At 46.8% G+C, this 15,946-nt stretch overlaps 1 protein-coding gene across 1 annotated transcript; it reads right to left on the minus strand.

The window, feature by feature from the left end:
* Positions 1–541: 541 nt before the first annotated feature.
* On the minus strand, positions 542–11,164 carry LOC128092698 (uncharacterized). Its single transcript, XM_052707044.1, has one exon. The coding sequence runs from the start codon at positions 11,162–11,164 to the stop codon at positions 1,100–1,102; it is 10,065 nt and encodes a 3,354-aa protein (XP_052563004.1). The 3' UTR covers positions 542–1,099.
* Positions 11,165–15,946: the final 4,782 nt, after the last annotated feature.

The following is a 15,946-nucleotide window of genomic DNA, read 5'->3' on the forward strand; positions in this document are numbered from 1 at the left end:
ATGAACTCTATTCACGTTTACGCGAACTCATTTTTTTGAGTGTATTCTTGTTAGAAATTATCGTTTGTAAAATTACTATGCATATTATAATCAGTAGTATAAATAGCATTGAATTTGGATGTTAAAAATACAGAACATATTTTTATGATCAGTTTTTTTTTCATTATTTCCTTTCTCCTGAAGATACAAATCCGCGACAATTTCTCTGTTCGAAGCTCATCCACCCAACTTACCTCCCTGCCCCATGGGAGCCATTGTTCGCGACTATCCGCACCACTAGACATAGACAGGGGCAGCGTTTTGATTACGGTTTCGTGTCATGAATTATGGTAAATGGAGCTTTTCTCCCACGGAGACAGATGACAAGCACGCGATATGGTAGGGGAGTAAGGGAAGGGGGTGCGTTAATTCAACCCATATCATGAATACTATTATTTTTAGTGGCAGTGCGCAAATTTACAGGTCTGTTTGGAATAGAATGGTGACAGGTTGGCCTGATAAAATCTTCACATTAAAAAAAAAAAAACATGTTGTTCTCAGTTATATTTTTCATTTGGCTTATTATTTAAATATATCACAATAGTTTAGTCTTAAAAATCTAGGTGAACAATATTTTGCGAACCACTGTACTCCACAACACAAAACAAATGTGAAGTAACCACAATGTTGACAGAAAGTTGTCCCAAAAGCAATAGCGTCAAGAGACTCTACCTCGCATCGCAATAATGGGTGGTTATCACGAAGTTTTGATTTATGCCATTCAGGCCCGAAATTGATTTTAGGAAAAACTGAAGCTCCTCGAATGGTGACGCAATGTTTTTGTATTGTTATTGGAATAATGTTTATGAAATTAAATATTCTTGAAGTTGATATGTGCAGAAAAAGTGGATGTGAGAATCAATTTGAAACATTTAGTGGATTTGCAAGATATTATATGTTTATTTTTGAATGAACTATACAAATATTTTATAAACCAATTATGCAGATTAAATTATTTACAGCATATTCTAATTAAGTTATGTTAAATGGTTTTTCATCCGACATGAAAGCTTTTTAAGATTATTTAGATATTTAAAGATTTATTTATCGAAAATCCAATTTAAAATTGTACTAGCGAACGCGTTGAACTTTCAAAAGAAGTCATTGATTTTTCAATAAAATCAAAGGACAATTGTGATAGTCTTGGGTTCTGGTTATTGGAAACATTCTTCAAAACACTACTCATCTGTACCGCAAGGGTTAAACTTATATCTTCGAGAACATCTTCTCTCAGAGCATCCAAACGTTCTTCCAGCAAATCTGATTGGTATTTTGAACTCTTCCTTGATCGCTCATAATCAGTTATGTCTTCTTCGAGATCTTCGAGCAGTGGAATCGCCCATGTGGTTTTTGTTCCTTCTTGATCTTGAATCATTCTTTTAATGCTATCTAACTTATTTCGAGGATTTTTGTGGATATCGTCGGGCTGCGAAGTTCCCTTCACATCACCGGAAAACACCGATTTCACAAAGCTGACCCCATTCTTAAAGCTTCTGAAAGCAGCTGGGGCAACGCGCGCCAACAGCAACCATCCGTCAACCATATCGAACACCCGCAACTGCGGTCGAGGAGTGTAGACAAATGTCGATTCCTGGCCGTCACACGAAACCGATGGATAACCCTGCCACGTAATGGGGAAGCAGCTCTTGAACGAATCCTGACCGAAGGTTTTGGCGAGGAATGTCTCCGATTTGGAGTAAACGTTTACGGTTGACTCCCTTTGGGGACATACGAAGTGATTCTTGTGATCCTTTGGAGGGTAGCACAGCTTTTGAGAGAATTGCTGTGTAGAATCTGACTTGGAGTTGAAGCTTGGTAGAATAGGTTCAACTGAACGATTTAGTATTGATTCCATCAAGATGTCTCTTTCAGTGAAGAAGTTCATTACGGTTTGTAGAATGCTACCAAAGAACGATGTTCTCGAAGCCGAATTTGAAGCACTAGGCTCGTAGTTCAGTGCATACCTCCTGGATCTAGAAAATTGCTCTTTTACCCCAATCTTCTGCGTCTCGTTCGGATATTGCTCGAACAGCGATCTGTAGTTGTGATACTTTGCAAAGGTATAAGTCCCCATGGCGACCATTCCAGCAGCGATCCGCCCGTTCGATATGAAAAAATACTTCGTCGTTCCCTGCCAAACCTGCGGAATACTGCGCAAACCCTTTCGCGTCGTGATGTCAATGATCTGCGATCCGACCTTCTGCCCGTTCTTGTAGTACGTGATGAAGAACTTCCAGGGTGTTTCCTTCACGGTGAAGGACTTCGCCGGAATGTTGATCCGATACCAGGCCCCTTTCAACTTGCCGGGTGAGGTTATGAAGTGAGTTTTGAAGGCTCCATGCTTGACGGTTCCTCCCGTCGCCATGATCACCGTGGCGGAACCCTCGATTATCCCGAACCACGTCCGGGGATTCTTCCAATCCCACTGGTCCATGCGGAAGTTGAAGTTGTTGGCGAACGCACCTCCTACGTAGCCGAGTAGCAAGAATCCGCTGATCATGGCGGAGCCGTACAGGATCTTGGCTGCGTTTGAGACTAAAGAGTAGAACGTTCGCGATATTCCGACGAATCCTGAGGGTAGACTGACGGCAACGGCGGTTCCAGTTAGTAGTCCGTTCCATACGTTCGGTGAAGTCCAGTCCCACTTGTGGGGATCCCACTCGTTGGTAGCGGCTGCAGCTCCCAGGAATGCCCCACCTGCAGCCAGCGTTCCAGTTACCACCCCAGCAGCCGTCAACGACCCCCCAAACAGCGAGGTAAGGTATGCAAAGCTCGCTAACCCGCCGTACGCGGCGAATCCTCCTGCCAGTGCTCCCGCGAACAGCCCAATCCAGGTCCGCTTGTTGGCCCAGTCCCATTCCGCCGGATTCCAGCTGTTGTTCGCCGAAGCAGCCCCGAAGTACGCTCCCAGCAGCGCCCCGATCCCAATGACGATCAACGTAATAGCTACCTGTCCGTCCGGGTCGATCTGCGAGACCGGTGAGTTCCCGGCGTACTTGTACGGACTCGGGTACTGCTCCATCGGATCCAGCTGGTAGAAACGCCCCATGTCCGGGTCGTACAACCGCGCGTGGTAGTTGTACAGTCCGGTTTCTTCGTCGTACTCTTGCCCGGTGTAGCGGTACGCGATGTGGGCTTCCGCGCTTGATCCGAACTTGCGCATCAACTGACCGTACGGCATGTAATCGTAAGCGGCTACCACACGCTTCTGGTGGATCACCAACCGGGTTGATCCTTCGTGATCCAACAGAACGCTGTAGTACTTGTCATTCCGGAAGAATCCGACAAGGCCGAGCGGGCCGTGGATGTAGGCAGTTACGGTGACAATGGGTTTCGAAGTTTCTTTGGGATTCGGGTAGGTCAGCTTGTACTCAACCAGCGTATTCCCGTTGCTATCTCGAACGTAGTACAACTCAGACAAAACGTCACCAGTGGTGTTCCTAACACGCTTCACGACTCGTTCGCCGAGGTGATCGTAGCCGAACTCGATGATCAGTTTCTTCGAGGTCATTTCGATCTTGGAAACCCTTTGCGTCAGTGGGTCGTACTCCAGCTTGTCGATGCCCTTGTGTGCAGCTTTGATGATGTTTCCTTCGCTGTCGTGGGCAATGTCGTATGATTTGGAACCTTTCTTGATGGTTGCTATCTGATTGTTAGTAGTCTTGTAGATCAACTCGAATCGCTTGAATCCTGTGTAGTAGGTGCCATGGTTCCCATTACTGTCTATCGAGAAGGACTCAACATCTGCTGGAGAGTTTCCCAGCGTTGCAGCAAGGTTCTTCGAGAGACGTGTGACTATGTTCTTCTTTATATTGGGATATTTATTCAGGATGCTTAATAGTTTTGGGTTAACCATTGATTCTTTGAATGATTGCAAGGTTTTCGAGCAATCCTCCTTCGGTTTGTTTTTGTTTATTGTTGACATAATTTTACTACATATTTCTGTTACATCTTTGGTGTTCAATTCAGCGAGTTTGGCAGCGAAATACCTATAAGCAACGTTTTCTATACTATTAGGATCCAACTTACTGTTACTTGCAGTGAACAATGCTTTGACGCCTTGCACCCTGTTGTAGATCTTTGCTTCATTCAACTCATTCCACACCTGGGTCAGGTTGATCGTTCTTCCAGCACCAGATAACTCTCTCCTCATCTGATCTTCAAAGTTCTTCGCCTTCCAAGGTAGCTCCAAAGTATCTCCCTCATCCCCAACAAAGTACTTTGCTGCAACCAACTCACTGTGGCTCCCATAGTCGTACGCATGTCCATAGTGTTCCGGATATCCACGTTCCAAGATCCCCGTTGCAATGCCCTCCCACGTCGATCCCGTTGAACACTTGATCGGCATGTCCACCTCCAGATCCGGGTAGTACGACTTCAAGGGCCGACCCTGTCCGTCGAAATAACCTCGCTCCAACAGCGCGTCAAAGCAGAGTTCTGCCAATTTGGCGTTCAACCTGTCAGATATGAACGCCCTTGCCGTCAACGGGATCAAGTTTTGATCACATTCATTGTGCCACGTGGCATGGAACTCCGTACGCAGGATGCTACCATCTCCAACGGGTTCCGCACCGTAGCCTTTCTCCGTGTAGTACAGCGTTTCCGTTAGGTAAGGATTCTTGATCATTTTTAAATATCCGGGAGCTTCATACTCGTAAGATTGATTGAATTTATTCATCCCGTACTGATGGGATATCTCAGTGACCTTACCTTGGGCGTCATGACCAAGTTTAACGATCGGAGTTTCCGATTTGTCGTCGATCAAGCCGATCGAGGTGACCTCCCCTCTCAAGTTGTGTTCATACCTCAGCACCAGCTGCTTGCCCTTCACGAAGAACGGATATCGAATCCCGGCGATCTGGTCGTTCTTCCAGAGGTAGTCCAGCGATAGCGTTTCGTTGGCTTTCTGACTCAAAAAGCTTTTGCGAAGTACGTTGCCATCCTCGTCGTAGAACAGCACTTGCTTGAACTGAAGATCTCCGTTCTGCTTGATCACCCGCTGGGTACGACCCCTCATCGCTGGATCCGAATCGGTTTCACCGTAGTCAAAGTATAGGACGTGACTTCGATCTGGTAGATCTGCGTTAACGTCCTTCCGAAGTTTATCTGCCAATCCTGCAGTGGCATTCAATCTGCCCGTTTCGTAGACCTGTCCGTACAAGTTGTACCGGAAGTAAACAATCTTATCAACCTGTTTCGCTTCGTTGTAATGCAGTTGATATCGCAGCTGACTGTAGTCATCGTAGATGAACTCAACCAAACCACCATCCGGAGTAGATCGCATCATCAACAGTTTTCCTTCCTTGTTGTATTCCGAGTTGGTAGCCCACGCAGTATCTCGCTTGGCCTTCTCCGGACTCATTTTTCCAGTACTAGAAGTCTCGTAGAACTTCGGTGGTAACTTCTGGATCTCATTTCCAAATTCGTCGTACAGGTAGGTCGTCAGTGCGTTTTTGTAGTCCCGTACTGAGATGTACTGGGCGACTTTTTTGTTCCTACGGTTGTACACCGTAACCTGGGTCATTCCGTTGGGTTTGCGTTCTTCCTCGCAGCGGAATCCTTCAGCGCTAGGGTAGTTGGATTTGATGAAGGGAACGCTGGAGGTGATGTCGAAGGTGTGAAGAAAGCTTCCTTTTTTGAAGGAGTACAGCTCACCTGGTTGGGCTACCTTGTGACGGATCTCAAGAGGGTTTGGGTGATAGACGATCTGGGAGTACGGATATCCTGCGTAGAGTTGGTTGTGATCGTGGACTAACCCAGTCATTTTACCATCGTTTGTTTTCAAAAATGACGTAGGTTTCGAAAGATCATCGTTTGTTACGAAGTCTTTCTGATAGGTCAAAAATCCAGATTTTTTAGAAGCCAATTCTGTTATGGGTATTCTGGTCCAAATAGTCTCCGCTACCTTACGACCAATCTCGTCGTAGATTAATTGACGGATCAATATGTTGCTACCATCTTCCAGCATGATCTCCTGGATTGGCTTCGAATCATAGTTCAAGTAGGATACGAAGACTTGAGGTGACTCCATAACGACGAGGTCACGAATCTCTACCTTGGAATGCGATGTAATTGACAATTCTGAAGATTTTGAACGAGCACTTTGTTCTTCTAGTATTATGATACCCTCAATCCACACAGTTGTTAAGGATGTAGTGCCAAGAATGATCAACTCAGCTTGCTTCGGAGGGGTTTTATACTTTTTATCGTTCAGCTTTATCTCAGCTTTCGAGATATTGACAGTCCTTCCAGCAATTTTTACATTAAAGCTCCCAGAGCTTAGAAGGTCGTACATCATCCTCACGCAGAGTGCATCACCAGCAAGTTCCCCAGTGTACTTAAGCTCACCATTGAGTCTAATCTTCCCAGGCTCAACCTTCTGTTCTTTCGCCGTTCTCCAACGACCTCCAGCCGTGTACGGAGAAAAGCTCTCCATAAAACCCACCTTTGGTCGCATCTGCAGCCGAGAGTTGCTACCTTTCTCGACGGCATAAGTCGTAAAGTATTTGATGCCGCCAAGTTCGTCAATCTCCGCAATGCGGCGACCGTAGTCATCGTGCACGAATCTCGAGACGCACCCGTTGCTGTGGATCGTCGCTGCCCGCTGGGATGTTCTGGAGTCGTAGACGCGTGCCTCAAAGTTAAAGTTCAACGGTGTGAGTCGGACGTGGTCCACGTGGAGTTCTTCGGCTTTCGTCGATGCGATCTTGGCTGTGAGGTCGATCTTTGCATTGGAAGTTGATGGGCGTTCGATGGATGATGTGTTCGCTTCGACGTAGATCCAGTCGTTGATATGCTGCTTGATGACTCCTTGTACTGTGGATTTTGGTTGAGTTTTCAATTCTAGTGTGACCATATCTGTAGATTCTCCATTTTTTAGAGGTTTTGTAGTTCGAATCCATGTACTCAAGACAAAGTGACCCTCAAATCTAAGCTGACTGAAGTTTTTAGCGATGCTTTGTCCTTTAGATAGCTTCAGGTAGTTCCTACCAGTTGCTGAGAATCCATCACGTATAACACCTTTGTTATCATACGTCCAACCCTCTCCACTCTCGTAGTCCTCAAAGCTGAAGAAGCTGATCATCGCTCGATCAACTCCAACATAAGGTTTAGTGTTCAAAATCGGTAGCGTACCACTCTTGTCCAGAATCATCTGCTTACCGTCCACTTCCGGTTCATCTCGTTGCTTTTGCTGCTCATCCCGGACTTCGTTCATACGCTTCATGTATTCTGGATCAAACAACTTGCCTTCACTGTCCATGACTTGTACGACCTGTTCATTGGTGATGAAGTCCACAGATTCCTGGTAAAATCCAAACGCTCTTTTGTTGCTTCCAGGAATAACTAAAGTAGTCCTAAACATGACTTGGTCATCACTCAGCACCGGATTCTGGTACTCGTAGCTTATACTCTGCTCTCCGTTGGCTGATTTGAGCGATTCTTTGGACACGACTTCAACCTGGATTGCGTTACTTTTGGTGATCGATCTGAACGGTCTCACGTGCGTACTGTTGTCGGCGAGTTTTGTTGCTACAAACGTCGAATGGCTGGACGATCTGTGAACCATTTCCTTGGGGAATGAAACCTTCTCTTGGACGCCTTTCCCGTTGGGTTTCAGAACGTGCACCCAGGTCGTTTCCTTGTTCTGCGATATGAAGTAGCGTGGATATTTGATGGATACGTTACGAGCCGATGAAGATTCCAAATTTGAGCAGTCTTCCTTTTCAAATTTCGTGCAAAACTTCAAGTTATTGGTTACGCTTTCCTTCTTTAGTACGGAAGAATCCCCAACTGGTAGCTGAAACTGTTCCAGCTTTAGTGACTTTTCATCTAAAGGTGATGTTTTGAAAGCACTTCCATCGTGATAAATCAACTGGTTTCCACAGATGACGCCATCGCTGTTGATCTGCAGTGTGTATCGTTCGAAATCCAGTGGAATCTTCATCATGCGTTCCATGATTGCAATCTTTTTCTTTTGTTTATCTGATGGTTCTACTTTTTTGCCAGATTTGATTTGAGTCGATTGTTGAAATTTCAGTTTAAACTTTTCTTTTTCCTTTAAATACTTGAATGTATACTGCTCCAAATCATTCACATTTACCTTTGCAGATCTATACTCATCCAGTGCATCGAATTTCAACTCTTTCTTATTCAAATCTTCCCCAGGTATGTCCACGATCTGACTATGAACAACGGTATATTCCTTACTGAGTAAGTATAAAAACAATTTAAGTGTTATTTGACCACTTGCAGTCAACTCAATGGTTCGAACAACCAGCAAATTGTTGTACATGACCATCGAAGAATCGTTAATCAATCGAGCAAGCTGTTTTCGATATGATTCAATATCTTTTTTGATGGAGTCCTTTGAAGAGTTGTCGACAGCTTGAACGTCTATGTGTTTGAAGAAACTTTCCCAACTCTTCATGTTTGGAGTCCCTGGAGTCTTACTAATCTTTGTTGGTCCTATAATTGTTGTATTCTCATTTATTCGAACAAGGTTCAAACCGTCAGAATAGTAAACTGCACCATTTTTGAAAAATGTCACCGCTACTACTTGACCAGTGGTTTTCTCTGAATGATTCCACGTTTTACCTTTGCCGTTCAATGATATGAAATTAATTTTCGCTGTATCAAAATACATGACCAAATTTTCTTGAAATTCACAGCGAAAAGTTACACTCTTCAAATGCTCATATTCAAATTGCTTTTCGCTGTATTGTGTCCAAATTTGTCCGTCATCTTTGTCAAAAACATAAATTTTGCTTAATATTTGTTCATCCTCATGTTCATCTTTTGTCTTACTTTCATCTACTTTTAAATCAACAACAATTGCCAGGTAATTCTGCTGTAAAATTGGTTTATACGATGCAATTCGTTTACCCTCATTGATCTCAAGCTTTTGCTCCTTAACAAAGTTGTTGAACCCTGCGTTATCCTTTAGTTCGATTTTCAATGATTTATCCCCATTTTGTAGGGCAATTTTCACTGAATATCCTGGACCGGTGAAAAAATCCACAAGCTTTCCAATATTCTGCTGATATTTTTCTGAAGAAATAGTTTCGTTTTTGTACTCAAAAATCAACTTGTTATCAGAAGGTAGCCGAATTTGATTAAGTTTGACGTCTGAATTTTGATCAGTGTAGTCAAACTTCACTACAGTATATTGCTCACCATCGGCTTGTTGGCTTATTTCGTGCAAGTAGTACGATTCTTTGATTTTTGTGGTATTTACAAATAGTTTTTGTGTGTAACTTGGTGTTTCTATTTCTATGTTGGTTAGTAATTTATTGTTATCGAAGTTATGCCCTTTAACCTTCTTTGCACTATCTGATTTGTACGGATTATTGCGGTTATCAATATTTTTAGAATATTTTAGTGTTATTACCGTGCCTAAATTATCTTTAATAGTGCTAAGATGTGTAACATAAGAACTACCCCCTTGTTCTTCATAGCTGAATTCTAATTTAACATTTTTATCGACGTTTCTGCTTATTTCAATCAAGTTCCACTGAACAGCATGTTCAATCGTGTTTTTCTCATATTTTGCGGCTGCTCCGTACCAATTCTCAAAAGCTGGAACCGTTACTTTACCCTTTGCCCCATAAACATAAGTTACCTCACCATTTGAAGCCACCCACTTTTCCTCCTTTCTACGATACTCTACGCTCAACTCTTTCTTACCCTCAACCTCAAACTTAAGAACATCCCCGCTTACCTCCCGCTTAACCAACCTGATCCTCACCAGATCTTTAACCAGAAAGTACTCGTGCATCTCCCCGAACACGCTCCCCTTATCATCCAGCACGATGCAGTCCCTGCCGAGAGTCCAGTGCCGGCCCAGCACTCCCGTCTGCTCTCCCCCTAGCCCCTCCCGGTAGTACGCCATCAGCTTGATCGGCACCCCGAACCGGTCCTGCAGGTCCACCAGCGGAAACGCCAACTCCACCCGCCCCGTCAGCTTGTTCACGGTGTTCCGGAAGTGGGACTCGTCCAGAGTGTCCACCAGCCAGCGCGTTGGTTTGGCGAAGTTGTTGGTTGGTTTGAACTTGGGGTCCTGCTTTGGGACAGTTGGTTGAGGGCGTTGTTGGGGCTCTCCAACGGTTGGTTCCGGAATCGCCTCGGACTCGGCTAAGGTCAATGTGAACGAGTACAACTTCGTGTTGTAGTAGCCTGTCACTTCGATTTGGTTTGGGCCTTTGTCGACGGCGTTACCGATCGCAACGTGTTTGACCTTGTTGGGATCGTCTTGTATGGTGTAGACCTTGCACTCGTTGGAGATCTTCACAACTTGAATGCCATAGGGACCGGTTGAAAGCAATACTTCTTCATTTCCTACTTTCAATAGTTGAATTGTGTCGTAGAAGTTCTTGTTCCATCCATCACCCTTTGAAAAGTGAGAACAGTAATAGCTTGGTGAAATCTTGTCACCAGCAAGTGACAATACGTGCAGTCCATCATCTGAAATCAGCAAAACTTGCTTTTTCTCAGTGTAGAAAAGTTTCTGACAGATCGCGTTCATTTTAATAGATTTTCCACTGCCATTCTTCATCAAATTGTACAGAGTAAGCTTTTTCTCAGAGCAGTGAGCCAAATACTCGGTATCGCCACTTGACTTTTTCACAGGGATAATCTTGCCTCCCATAACAGTAATTTCTGGATAGTCCTTCTCCTCCAATTTCCCATTCAACAGTTCAAAGTTCTGAACCAGGTGGTTATCGTCCAAAGTCAAAGCAAAAACCTTCCCGTTAGCACTCATCAGATGCACTGCTGAATCAGGCTGAACCAGTTCTTCAGTTTTCGTGGAATCTCCCCCTTGAACTGAAGATCCACTAGCATCCTTATCGCCGAACAGCTTTATTCCTTTTTCGTTGGTATTGATCACGATCCGCTTGCCGCTAGATCCCGAAATAACCATCCACGGAAGAACAGCTTGGTTCAGCGAAGAATCGAACACAGTCACATTCCAGTCCTTGCTCAAACTCGACAATTTAGCTAAATCGCGACCGTACTTTACGTAAGCCGGTGACAAACTCTTCCGATCATCGTACTTGACGCAAACTTCCCTCCCAACTGGATCCCCCAAGGAGTTGGGGGACTTCTTGAGCTCCGAAGCGCGTAACATTGTATTCTCTTCAATCAACGCACTGAAATGAATACTGAATTGAGGCTGTCCTACGACTTTATACAACTCACTGTGGTTTTTTCTGTGAAACAGTTGATTAAAGCTTGGAGTGTCAATATGGTCAGTTCTGCGATTTTGTTTGATCTTCGTTGCACTGTTGGAGCAATCACGTGGCTTAGGTTTATTTAATGCAGTTGTGATTTTAAAACAGAGAAGAGAAGAGTTACTTACTTTACTTACTTTTACTTTTACTGCTCAGACAACCCCCGGGTCATGAGCTGTCTCCAGATGCGCTGCCACTGAACTCGGTCTTGGGCTGCTACTCTCCAATTCCAACTCGGAACTCCCACACTTCGAAGATCTTCCTCCACTTGGTCTAACCACCTTGCACGTTGCGCCCCCCTCCGCCGCGTTCCAGACGGCTCCGAATTGAACACCAACTTCACCGGATTGATAGTCTGGTTCGGTTGGCGCGCATCCAGCGCGTCCGGCATTCTCGCGACGTGTCCGGCCCACCTGATCCGGCCAGCCTTGGCGACTTTCCGAATGTTTGGCTTGCCGTAGAGTTGCGCCAGCTCGTGGTTCATCCTTCTCCGCCACACAGTGTTCTCACGCACGCCGCCAAAGATCGTCCTAAGCACTCGCCGTTCGAAAACTTCAAGTGCTTGCAGGTCCTCCTCGAGCATCGTCCACGTCTCGTGCCCGTAGAGAACGACCGGTCTTATCAGCGTTTCGTACATGGTGCACTTTGTACGCCGGGAAAGGTGACCAGACCGTAAGGTCTTGTGGAGTCCATAGTAGGCACGACTACCGGTGATGATGCGCCTCCGAATTTCTCTGCTGCAGTTGTTGTCAGACGTTACCAACGAACCGAGGTACACAAACTCCTCCACGACCTCGAACTCGTCCCCGTCGATCGTCACGCTCGGTCCTATGCGAGCCCTAAGGGACTCGGTTCCTCCTGCCAGCAAATATTTCGTCTTCGCCACATTCACCTTCAATCCAACCTTTTCTGCTTCCCGCTTCAATTCGGTGTACCGCCTGGCCACCTCCTCGAACGTCCTGCCGACAATGTCCATGTCGTCGGCATAGCAGATGAATTGGCTGGATCGGTTGATAATCGTGCCCCGCATGTTGAAGCCCGCCCGCCTCATTACACCTTCAAGCCCAATGTTGAAACAGAGGCCGGAGATACCGTCGCCTTGTCGCAGTCCCTTGCGCGATTCGATCGGGTCGGACATCGCCCCCGAAATCTTCACGCTGCACCGTGCCCCGTCCATCGTTGATTTCACCAGTCTGATTAGCTTCCCGGGAAAGCCGTTCTCGTACATGATCTTCCATAGCTCTTCGCGATCGACCGAGTCGTACGCGGCTTTGAAATCGATGAACAGGTGGTGCGTCGGGATCTGGTACTCGCGACATTTTTGGAGGATTTGGCGTAGCAAAAAGATTTGGTCCGTCGTCGATTTCCCCTCCACAAAACCGGCTTGGTACACGGAGAAAAAAGAGTTCCCAAAATCGTGAACAAGCGTTCATGAAAATGGGAACCACGAACAAAGTGTTCAAATCTCATGGTACGATTTCGAAAAACGTACCATGGAATTTGAACACTTTGTTCGTGGTTCCCATTTTCATGAACGCTTGTTCACGATTTTGGGAACTCTTTTTTCTCCGTGTACGGCCCAACGAAATCCTTTGCTCGCTCCGACAGACGACAGAAGATGATCTGAGACAGCACTTTGTAGGCCGCGTTGAGAATAGTGATGGCTCGATAGTTCTCACATTCCAACTTGTCCCCCTTCTTGTAGATCGGGCATATTACTCCCTCTTTCCACTCCTCCGGTAGCTGTTCTGTGTCCCAGACCTTGACTATCAGCCGGTGTAGACAGGCCGCCAGCTTGTCCGGGCCCATCTTGATGAGTTCAGCACCGATACCATCCTTACCCGCTGCTTTGTTGTTCTTCAGCTTCTTGATGGCATCCTTAACCTCCCTCATCGTGGGTGCTGGCTCGTCCTCGCCGTCCACCATACCGCTGACGTCGTTTCCCTCGTCGTCCTGGTACTCCGCCTCTGGGCCGTTCAGGTGCTCGTCGAAGTGCTGCTTCCACCTTTCGATCACCTCACGCTCGTCCGTCAAGATTCCTCCGTCTTTATCCCGGCACATTTCGGCTCGCGGCATGAAGCCAGTCCGGGATTGACTGAGTTTCTTGTAGAACTTACGCGTTTCGTTGGAGCGATACAGCTGCTCCATATCCTGGAACTCCAACTCTTCCAGGCGGCGCTTCTTATCCCGGAAGAGATGGGTTTGCTGTCTTCGCAACTGTTTATACGACTCCTTGTTCCCACGGGTGTTGCGCAGCAGCCACTTGTCCCGCGCTGCTTTCTTCTCGTCCCAAATCGCCTGACATTCCTCGTCGAACCAGCCGTTCCGTCGAACTCGGTCCACGTACCCGATGGCGCTCGATGCCGCTGCGTTGATGGCTGCTTCCATATGGCTCCAGCAGGCCTCCAGAGGGGCTTCGGCAAGCTCACCCTCGTCAGGCAACGCAGCTTCGAGTTCCCGCGCGTACTGGGTAGCGACCTCATGGTCCTTGAGCCGCTCCAGGTTATACCGCTGCGGGCGACGGTACCGGATCTTGTTGACCTCAGACAGGCGTTGGCGCAGCTTTGCCACCACCAGGTAGTGGTCCGAGTCGATGTCCGCGCCACGGTAGGTTCTGACGTCGATTATGTCCGAGAAGTGCCGACCATCGATGAGAACATGGTCGATTTGAGTCTCCGTGTCGTTTGGTGATCTCCAGGTGTACTTGTATAGGGAGGTGTGCTGGAAGAAGGTACTACGTATGGCCATGTTTCGGGAGGTAGCGAAATCGATGAGTCGTAGGCCGTTCTCGTTCGTCTGCTGGTGAGCGCTGAATCTCCCAATAACCGGTCTAAACTCCTCCTCCTGGCCAACTTGAGCGTTCAAGTCGCCGATGACAATCTTGACGTCGTGTTTTGGACACTTCCTGTACTCGCGGTCAAGAAGCTCGTAGAAAGCGTCCTTGTCATCGGCGTCGCTTCCCATGTGCGGGCTGTGCACGTTGATGATGCTCAGGTTGAAGAATCGGCCCTTGATTCTCAACCGGCACATTCTGTCGTTGACTGGCCACCAACCAATCACGCGCTTCGCCATATCGCCCAGCACGATAAAAGCTGTCCCCAGCTCGTGTGTATCGCCGCCGCTCCAATACATAGTATATCCACCGAATTCTCGGTGGTCCTTCCCCGTCCAGCACACCTCCTGCAGCGCCACAACTTCGAGACCGCGGACCCGCAATTCGTTGTGAAGAATGCGGTCGCTCCCATCGAAGTTGAGAGACCTGCAGTTCCACGTCCCGAGTTTCCAATCCCTGGATCCCCGAAAATCGGGTCGGCGATTGGATCGGCTCGCATCTGGAGCTCTCTGCACTTGGGTTTTACGGCGGGTGCGTGTAGCCATCACCAACCCCCTGTCTCGCCGGAGGACCGTCGTACCAGGACTGTTTAGAGTCCCACCCTGGCACTGGGACTTTTAATCAGCCGCCCCTAACCTGGGGAACAGACGCTGTTTCGAGCCGCCCCTAACCTGGGGAACAGACGCTCGAGGGGGGGGGGGTCCAAACTCTATCTGCTGTAAGCCGCCCCTAACATGGAGAACAGACGCTTACCTCGACGATGGAGCAGGACACCAGTTACCTTGAGCCACCCCTAACCTGGGGAACAGACGCTCGAAGGGGGGGGGGGTTGGATCCAACACCCGCTGTTGTCAGCCGCCCCTGACCTGGGATACAGACGCTTACAACGCACAAGTACTCGAACGCCACCCGATTTGAGCCGCCCCTTACCTGGGGAACAGACGCTCTTGCGAGAGGAGGGGGGGGGGGGGGCTTTGTGTGTGGTGGGGGCAGTAAAACACTTCACTTTGCTCTAATTAATTTTCTTTAAAAATTCTTAAAACTTTTCACTGCTTTTAAAAACTTTTTTCCCACACTCCGCGCTTTCCGTGTCGCAAAGTTGTATTTGCTTCTTCCACACTACACTATCAGCCGTACACAAAGGACAGCGTGGTCGAGGGACGACGACGACGACGACTGTTCAAAGGGGCCCGGCTAGGTGTATTGTTTTTTTTTTTCCTGCTGCTGCTGCTGCTTTGACCCGTGGCCGAACGAAATTTCGCGCACTAAATTCACCGAAATTAACGACCGGCGGGTTCGAATTTCACCGGTAGCGGATTCACTGCGCGTTCCTGCGACGAATCCGGTCACTTTACGCCGCGAATCACCACTTTACCGCGAGTTTTGGGCGAATACCGGCGGAAGAGAAGAGTTAGAGAAATTGAAAAACAATCTATTCCAATAAAACATTTTTTTTATTTTTTTTCGGAATATTTATCTTTGCATGGCCTGAAAGTAGTTTTCAATTCTCTACCAACTCAGACGAAATCTTCGATTTGCGTGAAACTTTGTCCTAAGGGGCATCTTTTGTTCCTGATCACAAATCTGAGGTCCCTTTTTATTATATCTCGTGACGGAGGGGCGGTACGACCCCTTCAATTTTTGAACATGCGAAAAAAGAGGTGTTTTTCAATAATTTGCAGCCTGATACGGTGATGAGATAAAAATTTGGTGTCAAAGATACTTTTATGTAAAATTGGACACTCAATTTGATGGTGTGCTCGAAATTCAAAAAAAAAATATTCTTCAAAAAAAAGACTTCAAAAGTTTTAAAAACTTCGTTACTCAATTATAATTTTTTTTAAAC

Source organism: Culex pipiens, chromosome 2 (genome assembly GCF_016801865.2).
Source record: "Culex pipiens pallens isolate TS chromosome 2, TS_CPP_V2, whole genome shotgun sequence".
NCBI classification, from domain to species: Eukaryota; Metazoa; Arthropoda; class Insecta; order Diptera; family Culicidae; genus Culex; species Culex pipiens.

Coding starts and splice junctions, on each gene's coding strand:
- LOC128092698 (XM_052707044.1), bottom strand. CDS start 11,164: ATGTTACGCGCTTCGGAGCTCAAGAAGTCCCCCAACTCCTTGGGGGAT.